Raw genomic sequence first — 17,706 nt, forward strand, 5'->3', positions numbered from 1 at the left:
GGATTACCTGGTTTTTCTCAGTCATGACTGAGGTGAATGTGTAGTCAGGAGACACTGGGATCTCCATACTGCGGCAAAGACCCAGCCACCTCTGTACTACGGATTTACGATAAACTGCAGTCCATGGTCCACAATATGTAATAAAAGCAGCTGAAATCATACAGTCACCCAGAATGTGCTGCAGTTTACTATCCAAATCACTTACTGACTTCTCCCAGCGATCCTGCAAAGAGAAGAGAAGGTGATAGAATTTGATCAAATTAAGTAACTGTCTAAGTCTGTTACCATACAGGGCCATTATATTAATGGCTAAATTTACTTAACAAATAAAACACCTTTTCATTGGACAAAGCTGATATGAGAATGGCAGCTCTTTGTATTCTCTTTGTTGTTAGGTCTTCTCGTGCCGCTAATTCCATCCTTTCAGCCAAGGTGGCATTATAGCGTTCTTCCAAAGTTCTTTGGTGCTCCTCAATCTACACGCAGACATGTGAGATGATTATTATTTAATTTTGATAACTAATCAACTCTAAACTTCTTAAGATTAACAATTTAGATAATTTATTATTTTACCTTTGATAGCCTTCTCTGTTTTGCCTCCAAATTTCTGTTAGCTTTTACGAGGGCTTCCTGTGCAACCTCAGCTTTCTTTTGTTTGGGCTTAATGAGCTTAGAGGACAAGAGAAAATATTGGTATTACATACCTGCCGTCCAAATGGTCTCCGGATCATCAAGCTTACGAAAACTTTTAACAGCGTCCTCCAACGTCTTACCTTATGTACATTATGGTAATGCTCCAGAGCCAGGACCCACTGGCACATAGAGCGACAGGCAGCAGACACCAAACCCACTTTTTCAGGAGTGAAGTCTGGGTGTTTGGTATATATTTGCAGCCTCGCAAATACCTGAAATGATAAGACAAAAGTGAGTTTCATAAAAACAGGCATATGATCACCACTAAATTTGCACACTGTCAGTTCAAAATTGATTGAAACTGTTCAGTGAATTATGAGAATACCTTCTCAGGCAATTTGTCCTTGTCAAGGCTGACAAGTTTTTTCAGAAAACCGGGATCTCCGAGTAACTGTTTCGCTGTGCTCCAAGTGGGTTTCTCTTGCAGTAATATACATACTGCATACATAACTGTCAAAACCATGTCTGGAGGATTTGTATACACTCTGTGAAGAATAAATCAACTTCACCAAACCATAGATACTCTTTGGAAAACGTGCACATTCATTTGACATACACTTTAGATTTATGCTTTAGATTTAATTGCAGATTGTCAAAGCATCAAAACTGTCCAAAGTAAAAATATTCAAAGAGACACCGAAAATTTGTTATAGCGCAATAAATAATAAACGAGTGGAACACTTATTAACTTGCCTTATTTCTGAAATATCACTCTTTTCCACTGCTCCTAAAGCTAAAACTGCCTCCTCCAACAGAGGTAATGCTTTGTTCAAATCTGCAGTGGCTTCCTAGAAGTCAGCAAAAGAACTACTTAAAGTAAATATCACAAAATCAATAAATGTCAAATGATGAGAGCATTCCAGTGAACTAGTGTACTCTGCTTTTTGCTATGCTGTTCTGTTTTAGAAACTTAAGTATAGAAGAAAAAAACAGACGTTGCCTCAGCATAGTCATGGACTATCTGGGTTTCTTGGCTCATTATTTCTTGCTCCATTTTCACAATTGCTCGGACTTGTTCAACCGCATCAGAGTCTTCTTGTAGTTTCCTCATCAAAATCTCAACCTCCTGCCAATTAACAGTCACAATATTAGTTGCTTTTTTGGGCTGCGACCTGAAATATGCTGAGGTCAGATGTGAGCAATTTACTAGGACTCTCATGTCTGAGTGAGCGCTTCATAATCTCTAAATGTTTATATAGAGATTAAATTTTAAAGTTTCATATTTACCTTTGACTTCTGCTCAATTTGAGGACCCAGTGCAACAAGTTCATCCTGCATTACTGTAACAAGTGTTGTTGCCTCTGACAGTACAGACAGTCCATTGAGGAAACGTTCCCTATTCATGAAAACATCTATCAGACAAGCTAACAAATAACTTACAACTTTGGTCTGCAGCACTGTCATACTATTAATTAATGTAAAACGAATGATTATACATGTATATATAATGTGAATAATCTACTTACCTAATGTTGCGCAGCTTCGTCCTTTCAGATTGGTACATTTTAGCAAAAGTGTCTATATATTCAATGAAAGAGCTTGGGACAACATATCCGGGTCGTCTCATTTCCTGCCGATACTGGGAGGCCATGTGCGATGCACTTTGATGAATTTCTACACAGCCCTGGGATATATTATTCTGCAAGTTCTATGGAGAAAACCAAACCATTAAAACAAATTACACTGAACCAAAAACATTGTCAATTTAGTGTCTCAGAGTGTCTACATTGTTGCAATATCAGTTGATTTCTCACAAAAATGAAATAAATTTCTGCATTACCTGGCCAAGCAAATCAGTATTTGTGGAGTTGATGTATGTGCTGTTTGCCACCTGCAGTAGAGCCTCTTTAGACCATTCACTGTACCAGTCTATGTAACAGCAACTGAGCAGGGCCGGATAGTCCCAGCAGTACTGACGTAGACTTGAGCCTGCAGGGCTTAGAAGTAGCACTATGTGCAGTCTCTGACGCACTTGCTGGAAGAGAAGAGTTTTAATATATTACAAATATTTAATACATAAAACATGTAGAGTTCTAAATCTGCTAAAAGATACAGCCATGCAGTTAACTGTGTTACCCAAATGCCCTATCGCACAGTGCCTGCATAAGAACATAGTTAGTAAACAGTAAGTAAGCAGCAAGAAAATCAGACATATGCACAATCACAAATGAAAAACCAAAAAAGAATGTAATGTTTTCCTTAAATGTAATGACAGTACTGCTCAATCAGAGACAGCTTCAGCCAACGTTCAGATCTATCAATTAGCAAAATCAAATTAAATCAGTGAGTAATGTGTACCTCTATAAAGAAAGAGTACATTTCCTCTTTGTTTCCACTGACACATTCTTCAGAGGATTTCAGATCAGCAGCAATAACATCAATGTCATCTTTATCAAAAAGACCTGGGACATCGCCATGTTTCAAAAAGCAGCTCAGATCTTCAAGGACTGAATCCTTCAAAAAGGGAATATACAATTATTAACGAAATGTAATCCATGAACCTATGGTAACTAAACAATTCAATCTCTTCTGTGGTACTACAGTCAAAATGTAAGTCCTTAGCTCACACCCCAAACACTTAGACAAACTCAAGAATAAATTAAACTACAGACGTTCACAACATCTGAGTCGGTGACAAGAAGCACAGTGTTTTTGTGATGGATGCCAGCTTCTTTGAAAACTCTCTTCAGGTCCTCTCTGAATTCAGCATAGCTGGAGTTGCGAGATGGTGAGATCTGGTAAAGGTGGCAGCCTGAGATTTGGCAGGCTACAGTCACACATTCCAGTTTCCGTGTGCCATCAAAGCCAATCTGAGCAAAGAGAATCAAATATGGGCAAAATAAACAAATAGCTAATACAGTCTTGCTCATAATAGTCTAGTCCAATATGTGCTCAGTAGTCTTGTAGATTATACTACTGTGCATCAGAAGGCCCTCAACAGAAGATCCGAGTCAAAACAAATAAAATCGGTTCTATTCTATGCATCTCGCCAAATATTTTAATATGTCCCTAATATTTTATTTCAAGTTACACATGTCAAAAATAAATGTTTAGATAAAGACACATTATTAGATATTGGATAATTACACATCGTTCTTGCTAATGCAAATTCAAAATTAGGATGATAATTCCCGTCTTTCTCAATCTGCCATTGGGATATGTGCAAGAAATACACAAGGACAAAAGGGGATCAGTCCATTAAAGGTTGATGGGAAAATCTGATAAATAGTCTAAATAAAATAGAAGCTCCGTTACTTCATTCTAGATGGATTTGCAACAGTACGTTAAAATGAGTCAGACATTTAGTGAGCCTTGTGCATCTTCTGTGTTACCAGCAATAGATGAGCTCCCTGTAATCTGAAGACACGAGCAGCCCGAATGATATGTTCCACAGCTTCTCTGAAGAAGACCATAGGGTACTAGATATTGACAGATAGTGTTATTATAGTCATGTGTTGACTTGAGGTGAAAAAATGATTATTCGTGCATGCTCTCCATGATCTCTTCTGGTATCAAGAGAGTTGGTACTTGTGAGATTTGCTGATGCCTTTTCATTTGTCAAACGCTTCCCTTTTCTATTCTGTTTACTTCTAATACCTTGGAATTTCTTGCATGGGACTCTTCCAAAACAGCCAGTATTTTCTTATAATCTGGAATGCGTTTGTAAATCCTGGAACCAGCTGCAATGTTCATATCAAGGAAGTCTCCAAATGCAACAGGCTCTTTCATGAGACTCTCTGCAGGCCAAGAGACCTGTTTGATGACAGAAAAATTCCAAAAAACATCACCCTATCAATTTTCACGCAAGATTCATCATTTAGTTTAAGACAAAATCTCAAACCTTGAAGAAACTGTGAAGTTCATTTGACAAAATCTGATGAAAGACTTCTCTGTCTTGATCATTAATCAAACGATCATGGAAGACTCTAGAGGCCTCATGAGCAAACAAATAGGCCACAGCTTCCTTTGAATTCAGTTCTGACTCATGAGCTTGCATGAGCCCTTGAATAACCTACAAGAGGGACAGGAAATTTTCTCAAGAACAGAACAGGACCTTCTTTAAGATCACACCATATTTATTTGGATTGTACTCTAAGTTACTATATCTAAGCCTTACCCTGGACAGGTCTCTGAGGTTGAAAGTGTAGTGATATTTGGCAGGCGTGGGCAGCATCCTCTGACAAATCTCATTATAAACAGCAATAGAGGCGGACACCAAGGCCTCCCTGCACTTGCACACCTCTTTGGAGAAATCTTTGAGACCAAAGAATTGTCCCAACTGCACCTAAATAGCGAGAAATCACAAATAATCCTATCCTTTCCAAACTGAAATCATCCAACTGATAGCAAGTGTGACCAACCGCACACCTTTTTGTTCACAAAGAGCCAGAATTATCATAGTTTGTGCTGTTTTAACCATGTGCAAAACCCAGCATAAATAGCCAAGGATAAGTTTTTGGTTATGTTCTACATGGTCAACAGTTCTGCATGTTATTGTCATATAGTTACATGCTATTACGCGTAATATGAGTGGAGCTGGCTGACATTACGCACACTATCCATTTGCATTCATGTCTCCATTAAGTCTTTTATTGTATACTTTTAGTCCTTTACTGAGTCTATGTTTTTTCTTGCCACTAAAATACAGATGAGTGTGATGGAGTAGCAACATCTCTGCAATGCTGTTAAGGGATTTTCAAAGTTGGTGCAGTAAAATGAGTAGTTAGGAGGTCAGACAAATGTGAAAGAAAAACACTCGAAAAAGAGGAAGTAACAGACCTATTTACATGTGCAGTTTCAGTAAAACAAACACATGCAAATTCTGTTGACGCTCTCTGCTTATGCTCCAGAGATGTGAAAACAGATACGTACCTGGAAAATGTGTTGCATAGTGGCACTGGACGGGTGTGGCAGTACTAAAACAGAAAAGTGCCTCAGCAGACGAGCACTGAGAATCTGTCGACCCCCACCAGGAGGGGCACAGGCAGCACACAGAGTTACATCCTGAATGCTCTTCAGAATTAAAACACACAAACAAAAAACAAAATATTGTAAATGCCAGCTTTTGTCACTGATAGTAAAGCTGCACAGTAAATAAAGCTCTTACCCTCCAGTTTAGTGTCTTTGGATCATACACTCCCTGAAGCTCTATGAACTGGCGAATCAGCTCCATAGGTGGCTGGGATCCATAACTGTCTGTCTTTGGTATATTAATATCATCTAAAAACAACAGAACCTTGAAGAGAAAACATAAAAACAAAAAAAAAAAAAAAAAAAATACAGTCAAATTGTGCCAATTCTCTAGAGTGTAGATCCACTCTCCATAGGTTAAGACAATCTTTAGTAATCTCAATAACTTTATTTAACGTAATGCTCATTAACTTCATGTGTAGGATCTTATGAACCTTTTTGTTTTTGGGTACACCAAGAACATTCTTCCCAGTTTTAGTAAGATAATTAAGCAGTTGAGCTTGTATATGGCTCGTGCTGGTCCGAGCAGTGCACTGCAGAACTCCTGTCAGGATGCCAGAGGATTCAGAGCTGTGGCCTCGCCCATGCATTCTGCTCAGCACGCCAAATGGCATATTCCTCAACAAGCCACCTAGCATTATAGAGGGGCAAATATAAAATCTTTCTTGAAGTTTATATAAGAAGGTTCCAGTTAAAAACAAGTCTTTTACAATTAGTGCCTTACTTAAGCTTGAATCACCACAAGTTGATTTGTCTGTATCAAAATCTATGGCTACATTTGTGCCAAGCAGGTCCACATCCTCTAACAAGCTGTGCAAAACAGAAATAAGACACATACACAGTTACAAATGCTTTTAAGAGGACATGGTAGAATACCATGAGAAAACAACTCATTAATGTTGTCACCTGGCTGTCTTCATTTGGTTGTGTAGGAAAACTTGTCCAAGAATACTTCCTGGTTTGACAAGGTCCCCTACATTTTCATGTAACTTTCGGATCATACTTTGGACAAACAAGGTTTTTCCAACTCCAGATTCTCCTATGGCGAGCAAGTTAGACACACATGAGACTGAAACGGGACACAGCTTTTGAAAGAGATCTAGTGACTTCCATGTTTATTTACCAGTGAGAAGGACAGGCTGGTTGTTCAGCAGAAGCAAGCTGATTAAAAATGAGTATCGAATAGTATCAATACTGCATACAGGATCATGACCAAGTCCTACACCATTTCCCTTGATGACCTCTTGGATCCCTTCCATTTCAAGCAAACAGCATTCAACACATATAACACATATAAATATATATAAAACACATTGAATAATTTTTAGGCTTTTTATGTGTAAATATTTCATGACAACTAATTTCAAGCACTCAGCGCTGAAGATGTTATTGCATCTGGGGCTGTGGAGTCGTAGTCGGAATCATGGAGTTGGAGTCAGAGTCGGAAGCAAAACCGGGTTACTGGAGTCGGAGTCAGTGGTACCATAAATTGAGGAGTCGAAGTCGGAGTCGAAGGTTTTGTGTACTGACTCCACAGCCAACTCCACAGCACTGCTTTATAAGTCGGAGTTGGAGTCAGAGTCGGGAGCAAATTTGGGTTAGTGGAGTCGGAGTTGGCATCGGTGGTACCGTAAATTGAGGAGTCTGAGTCGGAGTCGGAGTCGAAGGTTTTGTGTAGCGACTCCACAGCCCTGATAGCATCTCTATCAAAACACACTAAAAACAGATTATTTTATGATTTTTTTTTGCTATTTCAAAAGCCAACCTTTAGAAACGAGATTATCAGGAGAAGGAACCAGCTCATTCCATGGAACAAAGAGCCCTGTCTGTAAATCCACAAAGTAGTTGAAGACCGTCCGATTACTGGGCGGTAGGATGACACCTACAAGATGTGAAAATGTACACATTTTACCAAAGATTAATTCTAAATGTCTTGCTTGAAATAAGGCCGTAAGTGTGAACTACGCAGTGTCATACCATATAGTGGATTTCCCTTGAATAACCTTTGGGTTAGGCTTTTAAATTCTTGAGCAACTTTGACCAGTGGTTCGTTTTTGTTTATGGGGAACAAGGAAGAGTCGTCACACTCATCAACATGGTTAAAACCTCCTCCAACCGCCCATGTGTAAGCATAAACAAATAATCTTCCAAGCAAAGAGGCAACTTTGTCAGGGTGTTTCTGCAGGAACCATTTGTGTTCCTCTCTGTGAAAAGATTTCAAAGCTGTTGAGCCAAAAGCCAACACACCAGGTAGTGTTATGTTACCTTACATGAATGAACAGGAGATACTGTTACTTGTTGTCAGATGGGTCAGACATCATAGTATCGCTTTTCATAGTGTTCATATTCTTTGGACCATGTGCGGAAACTTTCTTTCCTTGTGGAGTTTTCTCTCTCTCTTTGTTTACCACTTTAGAGTTCTTTCCTGAAATACCTAGATACAATCAGAAATTGTGCCATATTACGTTATTTACCAGAAATAAAGCACTCCATCAAAGTTTACAGGTGATGCTTTGGGTGGAATTCATACCCAAACATCCATTTTTGTGCATGAAGTTGATGAAAGCCCCAAGGATGCTGCACAAAGTCATGACTACAGACATGTCTGAGATCTGGAAGGCAAGAATTTTGTGGTGCTCTCTCAAAAAGGCCAAGCCTTCCTCTAGAGAGCTGTCAAAGAGATGCTGGAGGCAGTCTTTACCCTGCTGAGTAAGCTCTTCAGGCAATTGAGAAAGCCAGCGCTGAACATATGGTTTCCAGCCAAGGTCAACAGGATCCTAGGAGATAAAGTGCTGTATGATTTACTATTAATGAACTTTAAATGGTCTGGTATGACACTGATATGTCATGATGCAGTCATACTCGTAGTGTTCAATACCAGTATATCAACTATGATTATTGAATTGTGTGATCGTACCATATACACCATGGCACAGCGACTGACTGTAGCTGGAGTTGCATGGCAAAGTGTATCTACTTCAAATATGAATCTCATCCCAGTAGGAAGACTTATTCTCTCTCCATTCACCAGACATAATGTCCTACTGTCATCCAAGACAGAGTTTAAATTCTCAACCCACAGGACATCCACAGGTCCATCCATAATTATCCAGCGCCAGTTCTCAATGGCAAAGTCATCTGGGGAGAAAGACACCGTACCCATGTACACACAAACACCCATGTATACATGAACAAACACACACACACACACGCATGCACACAAATACACATATCTCCAAACACCCCAAATGCCAACAGCCACAGAAACACACATTACATTCTGTGACATAAAAGAATATTACGATTTCTCACTATCCATTTTTAAATAAGAAATCACAACTAATTCACATTCAGTTTTTATTTAATCAAAAGGATACTATTTTAATACATTTATTTAATTGCCCCAGTCAATTAAATGATAGTTTTGCAGCTCGTTCTAAATCAAAAACCAGGAAATCATTCTTAATATAACTAAATAACTTTCAATACCCCAGCAACTTGCAATAATTGTATTAGTTTTCAATTATAGATTGTTATTATGGTCTTGACATGTAATCAAATAAGTGACCTGTTTTGACATGGTAAATATACCTTACATAAAATGGGAATATACTGGAAGAAAATTTCACCTTGATAAACATTTGCGGTACCCTTTTCGTTGACTTCATCTACACGCACTGCAGAATCCATTACAACATCCTGTAAGATTTTTAAAGTTTTTTTTATGCTTTCTTTTTAAACGTCACAGTATTCTGGATCTATGAAGGGTACTGAGAGTCATGTAACACTCGCATTTTGTAAATAATCAATGACTCACTGAAGAGGAAGGGATTGACCCTCTGTTCTCAGTAGTTATTCTCCCCTCCACTTGAAATAACTCTTTGGTGTACTTCCTGACTGCAAAGGCCAAAAGCCCATCTGACCACTCCAGTGTGTTGGGATCTACTTGTCCGTAAAGTTCACCGAGAGTAACACATTTGGGGTTTATTGTGAAAGTTTCCACATTCACTGTTCCTGTTTCCTGAGGCATCTACAGCACACATATAACAAAAGCCAAATCATAAACCATCCAGATTCAATTGTAGTTTAAGGTCATACACCAACACCAACACTCCAGTATACAAAATACAAAAATTGTTGGAGGAAAACTTCAGCCACCACTATAAAAAGCATATACTGAAATTAGAAGCATCTCACCTGCATCCATTTTCCTTTCTCTGGTTCACGTATTGTTGGCAGAAGATGAAGAGCATGCTGCAGCATCAGTCTTACAGTTGTCTTTCCTCCCCCTGTGGGACCCACTAACATAACTCCCACACAGGCCTTCCATGTAATCATAAACATAGAAAACAGTTATGATTACCAATAAAGTATATTAAAGGCCATGGTTGCACAGTGATCGTGTATTAATGTGGATACATGTAGTATCAGTTCTGGAATTCTGCAATCAAAAACAGTTGATGCTCACTGCATAAAAACAATTAATAGAAGAAGCTGCAGGTTAATGATCATAATCTAAACTACACAAGTGGTACTCACCAAAATCTGACTGTAAAGTTGGGTCACTTTCTCTGCTTGACTAGGCCACTGCTGTAGTCCAAGAAGAGCTGTAGCCTTCTTAACGGCAGCCTAGGAAAAGCCGTCCAGCTTTGATGAAAGAGCTTAAGAAGATGCCAAGTCTAGCATCCACACAGAGATTGAACCATTTAAAGAATAAGTCATTTGGGGTCCAGAATGGCACACTCTGTAACACTTTGCATGATGAGTGCATTTGGCTAGCTCGAGGAGAATGATTCTCCTTGCGTTTTTTAATCGGTGGTCAGTGACAATCTCGCTCCTGGGTAACTGCAAATATTGTCATGTGCATAGTGCTCTCCTCCAAATTTGTTACATACACTTTCAGCTCCACTGACGTGACTACCATATGAGGCAGAGATCTGCAAATGTCTGTGGGTAACTGGGCCTCCAAAGTGGAGAGACAATGGGTTTAAAAAAGATAACGTAAGCAGTTTTACTAACGAGTTCATAACAATGAATAATCTATAGACAACAGATGATACTTGCAGTGGTAGCAGTAGTATCTGTTGATATGATCATTTATCTTAGCTTGATAAAACTTCTGATAATGTAAGAATTTTGTCAGCTGTGTAAAATATTAGATAATAGCTAACCAAAATGTTTTTCTAAGGAGAACTACGCTTTATTCTACTTATTGCTCATCAAAACAAAAACTGGTGATATGTCCGAACTTCTGTTATTGGGTTCTGTTATTGAGTTTTAAGAGCAAAACATCTGAAGAATCAATTGAGCTCCACTTTGTGAGGAATCAAAAGTGCAGCAATATATCCAGTATACCTGGAGTTTGAGATGAACTGTTTCAGGCTTAATGGTGGCAGGGAAAAGATCTTCCATAATACTCTTAAATAAAGGAACATCCTCAGGTACCAGCTTAGGTAAGTTAGAATCCTGTAGAGCCCAAATAAGGATGTAGCATTCTTCTTCTGAATTCAGTTCATCCCTTAATAAAATAAGGTAACAGATCAGAAATAAAAGTGTTACAGATATGTATGTTTTACACTTTCACCTCTGATGACAAGCCCTTTTCAAAACAGTCATTCTGATACTCACAAGATAGCTGCTACTCGCCTCTTTTTACCAGCAAGGACCAAAACTGACTTTATGGCCCTCATGCCAAAATCATAATGATCCTAAAAGAATAATAACAAAACTCCAGCAACTGTTTCTGCTTAATTCTTTGCTAAGGTAACCAGGGAAGAAGAATCAGCAAAATGACAATACTATTTCAAAACCACATTATACTATCATAATTCTAGCACAACCTGCTGTGATAGTTGTTTGCTAGTGAGCTGGTATAGGTTGACAATTTTTCGTGAAAGGGCTTTGGCAGACTTGAAACCCTCTGAAAACAGCATGATTTCAGCAATCAGATCAAAATCCGGCACCATCATGGACACAGGTCGGAAAAGTGATTTCAGGTTGTCTGGTAAATCCACTCGTCCTTTACAACTAAGGCAAAAAACAAGGTATTGCAACTCAGTTAGGATTTAATAAAATTGAACTAAATTCACCAGACATTTATTATTGTGGCTACAATAATTCAACACTGAGGATGGCTTGTCTTCCATGAAATGCCTCCAAAAAGGGGAAGGAAATATTTGCTTGTTTAATGCAAAGTCTGTATTTGTGTAGTGGAACTTGATTAAAAGTAGGTAATAGTTTCAAAGCTTTGGTTGTTCCAATCTGTTCTTACCCAGGATTCATTGTGATGAAGAATCCACAAGATGAGTTCAACCGAATATCTCTTCCCTCAAACATAAACCTGCATAAATGTTGAAGTTTCAATAAGACCAACTTTTAGAGGGCACAGTGTGAAAATACGTCTCAAGGGAAGATATGAATAAAAATGATTTCAAATCACTAGTAGTTACCTGTCTCTAGCTATGAAAGTGTAATATCAAACATACCTCAGACTGTGACTGTGTTTGGCCGCCTTGATTGACTGTAGCTGAGCTGCAGTCACTGACAGCACCTCCACATTTATACAGTTGAACTCATCAAAGCAGCACCAAGATCCTGACTGGACCATGCCAGAGAACAGCTTTCCCATCATCTGTGAAACCCATACCACAACAAAGCTGCAACAACATCTTTGGTTTTTTTTCATTATGGATAGTTAATGAATGATCAAATAATACATCCATGTCAAAGAACGGAAAAGGTTACTCTTATACTGATGATCACCTTGTAGTCCAAACTTTGGGAGCAGTTCAGAACTAAACAAAATTTTCCAAGAGCCTGCAGTGAAGAAAAATGTAAAAGTCAAATATCCTGAGTACCTGCCAACAATTCAGTCCACAAGCAATGCAGCAGAGCAATCAAACCTTGGCCAGGTCTTTCACACTTTCGGTCTTTCCAGTCCCAGTGGGTCCAGCTGGTGCTCCTCCCAGATGTAAACTTAAAGCCACGGTGAGGGTGAGCCAGCAGCGGTCAGTGAGGGGAGTTATAACCAGGCGAGGGGAGCACCCCAAATATTCATATCCATACAGAAAGGATGCTTGAGCATGGGCCACAAAGCACTGGGAAGTACTATCTTGCCATTCATAACGCAGTTGTCTACAAAACATAATCAAGACAGTGAACAATATGGTCACACATTGGTTTTAATTTCACCATGCAGTCCAAATCCTTCAGTGATTAAAAATAAAATATCTTCTTTGAACAATACAAAAGGTAAATATTTTGTAACATAAAGTAGAATGAATCGTTAAGCTACAGAAACAAAGAACCTTGTCCACTCAAAATCCTGTATGCTGCCAGCTCTCTGCTTGATAAGATGGCTAAGGACGTCTCTGCAGTGCACCAGGATAGTGAGCAGACCCTCTACAGTAGCTTGCTGATGAACAGGCAGAGGTTCAGACACTAATTCAGTCAGTTCCTCCAGATTTTTAATCAACTGCTGTCTCACTACACTCATCCTCTCCAGCTGTTCCTCACTGCACAGACAGTCCTGGCAGTCCTTGCTAAACATAATCTGGGTCTTTCCAGTGAGAGAAAGAAACAGTGAGAGAGAGAGAGAGAGAGAGAGAGAGAGAGAGAGAGAATGAAATGAATGATTTATTACAAGAGAACATTGATGTAGAGGATATCTAAAACGAGCATATTTCAATGTGCAGTGCAGGGAAATAACTTAATGAAATTTTGTGAGGAAATGAAGGGGGGGATATTATAAAAGGGTCTACTTACAACTGTGAGGACAACCTGACCAGGATGAGAAAGGACCCACTTCTTGAAATCTCTGGGATTCCATTCTGAGACTGCAAATTTCAAGTGTCTGCAGAGAATAACAAATGTCAAAACACTGGGATCAGGGACACACTGGAAATCAAGAGCACTTTATTAAGAAAAAAAAATTCTCTCCTCTCACCTTGCAGATTTATTCATTACAACAAGTAAGACGACAAGGTTAAAGTTCCAATAAGATCCATGACCACAATACAAAAAGGCAATAAATGAAGTGAAGGGAAAAAATGATATAATTAAAGCATAAAACTTCACCTTCTCATGGCATTATACATCGCTGTTTCTACATTTCCCATCCACTGTTCCACTGGTCCGCGAATTTCTATATTGCTGACAAAATCAAAGAAAATATGAAATGCCACGTAGTCAGGAAAGTCTACAACATTCCAGAAATGACATCTGCGCTGCTTACTTTGGCATGGTTATGATTTCTCCCTCTCCTGACTGAATCTTTACCACCATAGGGTAAGGTCTGGCTTGCTCCTCAATATTCAGATGATGTATGTTGCTGAAGCATTTCGCTAGATGAGGCTAAAAGTCATGAAAACCACAGAAAAACATACAGTACTGCAAATTCATGAATTAAACAGTTTGCTCTAGCATCATTTGATATAAAAAATAAGTGGTATTTAACATGCAACTAAACTGTGTGGAAGACTGTGGGAATGCATTTTTTCTAAAATATTCTTGTAAAAACAATGCTGGTCAGAGACAAATAGTTGCTTATCTAATTTAGAGAACCTTACCTGTATGGCATTGGGATTTTTACTCTGTGATAGAACATCAAGAAGCTCCTCATTGCTCAGAAAGTAAAATCTGGGGAATACCATCCGCTTTGACTCAAGATAATCCTTTCAAAACAGAGGATTAATGTGTAAAATTCATGGAGAAGAGAGGGAGATCCAAAATAGTACAGAACGGAATCAGATTTCATCCGTTTGCAAAGAAAGGTGTTTTTTAAATAAAAGTGTGCAAAACAGAAACGCAAACCTCGAGGCATTTCTGAATCTTCTCCAAGAGAACATTGTTTGACTGCAGCATCTCTAAGACCCCAGGAATAGTGGCAGCCCGCAGGGCGTTGGGCCTGTCCTCAGTCCTCTGCATAAGCTCCTTCCAGGTCTGATCTACCTGGAGGAATAATGTAGTCTCTGCTGGGAGCTGCCTGTTCAGAAAGTTTATTTGATTTTAAGAGCAAATCCTTCATTGAGAATTTCATATTTTAACAAAGAAGAATCTTTCTTGACTAAACACAGGCTGTTTTCAATAGCAACATTGTACACAAAACAATCCAAATCAAGATCTACTATAAAGCCGTTCAGTTGACTTGCCTCTGGATGCCCTCAGCTGACAGAATGGGCTCTAAATAGAGCCACCTCTTCTGGCACATAACCCACTCTTCCATAGTATGAGAAAACTGGTTTAACTTGCGCTCCCACTCATCAACCAGATACTATATTCATAGGGGATAAAAAAAAATGTAAATTCACTAAAATAAAATAAATCGTAAGTAATGTATGCTGTCACTATTGCTTACTTAAGCAGCAGGGGGTCTCATTTTAATTTCCTGAGTGCTTATTCTTTAGTTAACAATGTGTTAACAAAAGTTCCTGAATTTTAGGAAATTCTAGTTTTAATCCTCTTACATACAGGTCTAATTTCTAAGGTCAATCAAGATCTGATAAAAACCTTGATAGGCTCAGCATAGCGTGATGATTTGATGCTTAGGATGGTAGTTTGGCTCTCTTCTAACTGTGCCATCACTTCATCAGCAGATGCTATTATTTTCACTGTGGATGACTCTGTTTTGTGGGCGATCAGGCGAAAGTCTGTGTTCTTCCACAAATCAATGACTCTGTTCAGAATACTTTCCACTGTTGCTTCATTAGTAGCCATGGTGGAAATGTCTACAATCAGATTACTACGCTGAAGAATCTGTAATTTATGAGGTAAAACAAACTTTTATTTTATTTGGTTGATGAACCATGTTTAGGATCACAAGTGAATATTCTTGCCTTATTCAAAACAAATTTCTTTTAATGCCTGAAGGCCTGTTTCCACCAACAAAGCACTGACTCAATAATGTCTTCTTTCTTTAATGCTCATCATATGTCTGTAATCTAATCTAGAAATGTTTGTGAAAAGGTCCAGTGAACATATCATTTCACTACCAATGAAAGGCAAGTTACCTTTAACTCCAAAAGGTTTCCAAGAGTAAAGCTGTCTTCTTTGGTGAAAATCTGCCCTAAATTGCTCTGTATATCTTTCCAATGTCGCTTGCGAAGACAGGGGTTACGGAGGGCAACAATAATGGGCAAACAACACTTAAAGTCCATAATGCTTTTCTTCAGATGAGGAACTATATCATTTTCAGGTAAACCTGGAAAACACATATTAATTGGTATCCAACTCAACGCAATACGTGATACAATACTAACACATTTGATAACATAACATTCGCAAAGGATCACTTATCCTCCAAATGTCTAGGAAGTTCCACTTAAATTGAGCAGGTTCTTACACACTAAAGACAAGACATTTATAAACATTATGGTACAACTTCATGCACCTGTTACAGCAAGGCCAATAAGTAGGTTTTCTTCGGTTGAAAACAGGCTAAATATAACAACAAAACATTCACTTCCAGGTTCAGAGAAATGTTGGCCTACAACCCTCAATTAATTCACAAGAAGAACATTTTCAGAGAAATGTTTTTTAAAGTTTTATAGCAGTTAGTGAAAACATAGACTGCCCACGGGCAGCTGTGGTTTAAAGGTTAGAGAACCTGGCTTGTGACTGGAGGGTTGCCGGTTTGATTCCCAGGCCCAACATCCATGGCTGTGTGCCCTTGTGCAAGGGCACTTGACCCTAATGCTCCCTGAGAGAAATGCTGCCCACTGCTCCTGTGTCTGTTATGTGTTCACTACTGTTGTGTTGGATGGGTTAAATGCAGAGGACAAATTCACTGCTTGTTGTTCAGTGTGTGTGCAATCACAGAAACTTAAATATTCCTGAATCTCCATTTAAACTCATTTTATAAAATTATTTCTGACAACAGGGTCCCATCACAAAACTCCACCAAGAGGAACCAAGTGACCTGACATAAGCTACCAAATCAAGAGCAAAGTTCCATCTGCATTTGATGTAGATGTTAGCAAATTATTAAAGTGTATTACAACATACAGACAATGTGACATTAACCTGCAATTACAACTATACCTTTTTCCAGCATGTAGATGGTCTGAGTAATATCATTGACATTATTTTGCAGTTCATCCACATTGAGATTCTCAAACTTAGTGTCTCTCCATTGACTGTACTGTTTATCCCAGTCTTCCTGCATATCCCAGAGCAGCTTGCGCAAGTTGAGGGCAGAGTCCACATCTGCCAGTTCAGCTTCAACTGCTTCTGAAATGTAACCCTGGTTCTGGGTCGTGTTTGTCACATTAAAGGTTTTTTTCACTGACGAAGTGCTAGTAAGAAGTTCCCCATAGGTGATGTAACTGTGAGCTTTACTGGAATACACGGCAACTTCTTCTGAGAGGGCTTGAAGAACCTCTCTTGCCACTACTGAGGATGTATAGGAGGACAGAAGAATGGGATTGTTGATCTGCTGAAACAAGAATGGGTCATTCTGAGGGTTGTTGGACAACTTCACTGAGATAATATATATGGAAATTTTCACATATTTTCTATTTCAAGACATGAAAAACTTACTTACCTATACCATAGGTAATTTCTTACTAACCTTCATTTTGACAACACTGAGTTGATTCCAGAGCTGATTTAATTGCCTTCCCAGATCGGCATTGAATTTGAAAATGTTATCATCCCTTTTAGTCTCACATATCATTACAGTGGACTTCAGTCGCTGAAAGCTGGTGACAAGATACTGGTACAAAGCAAACTCCTCAGGAGAGAGAGAGACCTGGAACTCTTTAGCAATGGAATACAACTGTATGAGGAACTGATACTGCCTCTCCAGGGAAGGGATTTGGATAGAAACTTGATTCAAAAAGGTAAGATAATCGACAAACTCTTCAACTGTATTGATATCTTTCTCCAGCCTTTTAAGAGCACTTCTGATGACCTGGAAGAGAAGGTATGTAACGATTGATGAAAATGAAAATGTGTAACACAAAGTCCTACAAAACACTAAATATTACTTTGTAACTGACAGTAATGATGTGTGATGTATGTAGTTTATGAATGTCGCACAATGTC

The 17,706-nt window shown here is 38.8% G+C and overlaps 1 protein-coding gene across 1 annotated transcript in view; it reads right to left on the reverse strand.

Moving 5' to 3' along the window:
* LOC115826876 (dynein heavy chain 6, axonemal-like) overlaps window positions 1-17,706 on the reverse strand; it is a 30,436-nt gene that overhangs the window by 8,797 nt on the left and 3,933 nt on the right. The window contains 48 exon segments of the mRNA XM_030791082.1: window positions 8-223; window positions 336-476; window positions 574-669; window positions 774-905; window positions 1,019-1,178; window positions 1,387-1,481; window positions 1,634-1,759; window positions 1,921-2,029; window positions 2,160-2,341; window positions 2,474-2,668; window positions 2,992-3,147; window positions 3,306-3,503; window positions 4,026-4,199; window positions 4,291-4,446; window positions 4,535-4,705; window positions 4,811-4,978; window positions 5,566-5,706; window positions 5,801-5,929; window positions 6,099-6,295; window positions 6,389-6,474; window positions 6,571-6,703; window positions 6,788-6,916; window positions 7,430-7,546; window positions 7,642-7,887; window positions 8,195-8,441; window positions 8,582-8,802; window positions 9,294-9,363; window positions 9,482-9,694; window positions 9,862-9,987; window positions 10,204-10,293; window positions 11,020-11,250; window positions 11,307-11,372; window positions 11,505-11,691; window positions 11,936-12,004; window positions 12,150-12,295; window positions 12,427-12,480; window positions 12,567-12,798; window positions 12,972-13,222; window positions 13,429-13,516; window positions 13,741-13,815; window positions 13,898-14,016; window positions 14,232-14,336; window positions 14,476-14,643; window positions 14,810-14,935; window positions 15,172-15,417; window positions 15,672-15,862; window positions 16,702-17,092; window positions 17,231-17,572. Coding sequence (XP_030646942.1) covers window positions 8-223; window positions 336-476; window positions 574-669; window positions 774-905; window positions 1,019-1,178; window positions 1,387-1,481; window positions 1,634-1,759; window positions 1,921-2,029; window positions 2,160-2,341; window positions 2,474-2,668; window positions 2,992-3,147; window positions 3,306-3,503; window positions 4,026-4,199; window positions 4,291-4,446; window positions 4,535-4,705; window positions 4,811-4,978; window positions 5,566-5,706; window positions 5,801-5,929; window positions 6,099-6,295; window positions 6,389-6,474; window positions 6,571-6,703; window positions 6,788-6,916; window positions 7,430-7,546; window positions 7,642-7,887; window positions 8,195-8,441; window positions 8,582-8,802; window positions 9,294-9,363; window positions 9,482-9,694; window positions 9,862-9,987; window positions 10,204-10,293; window positions 11,020-11,250; window positions 11,307-11,372; window positions 11,505-11,691; window positions 11,936-12,004; window positions 12,150-12,295; window positions 12,427-12,480; window positions 12,567-12,798; window positions 12,972-13,222; window positions 13,429-13,516; window positions 13,741-13,815; window positions 13,898-14,016; window positions 14,232-14,336; window positions 14,476-14,643; window positions 14,810-14,935; window positions 15,172-15,417; window positions 15,672-15,862; window positions 16,702-17,092; window positions 17,231-17,572 — 7,707 coding nt within the window.

Source organism: Chanos chanos, chromosome 1, assembly GCF_902362185.1.
Source record: "Chanos chanos chromosome 1, fChaCha1.1, whole genome shotgun sequence".
Classification (NCBI taxonomy): Eukaryota; Metazoa; Chordata; class Actinopteri; order Gonorynchiformes; family Chanidae; genus Chanos; species Chanos chanos.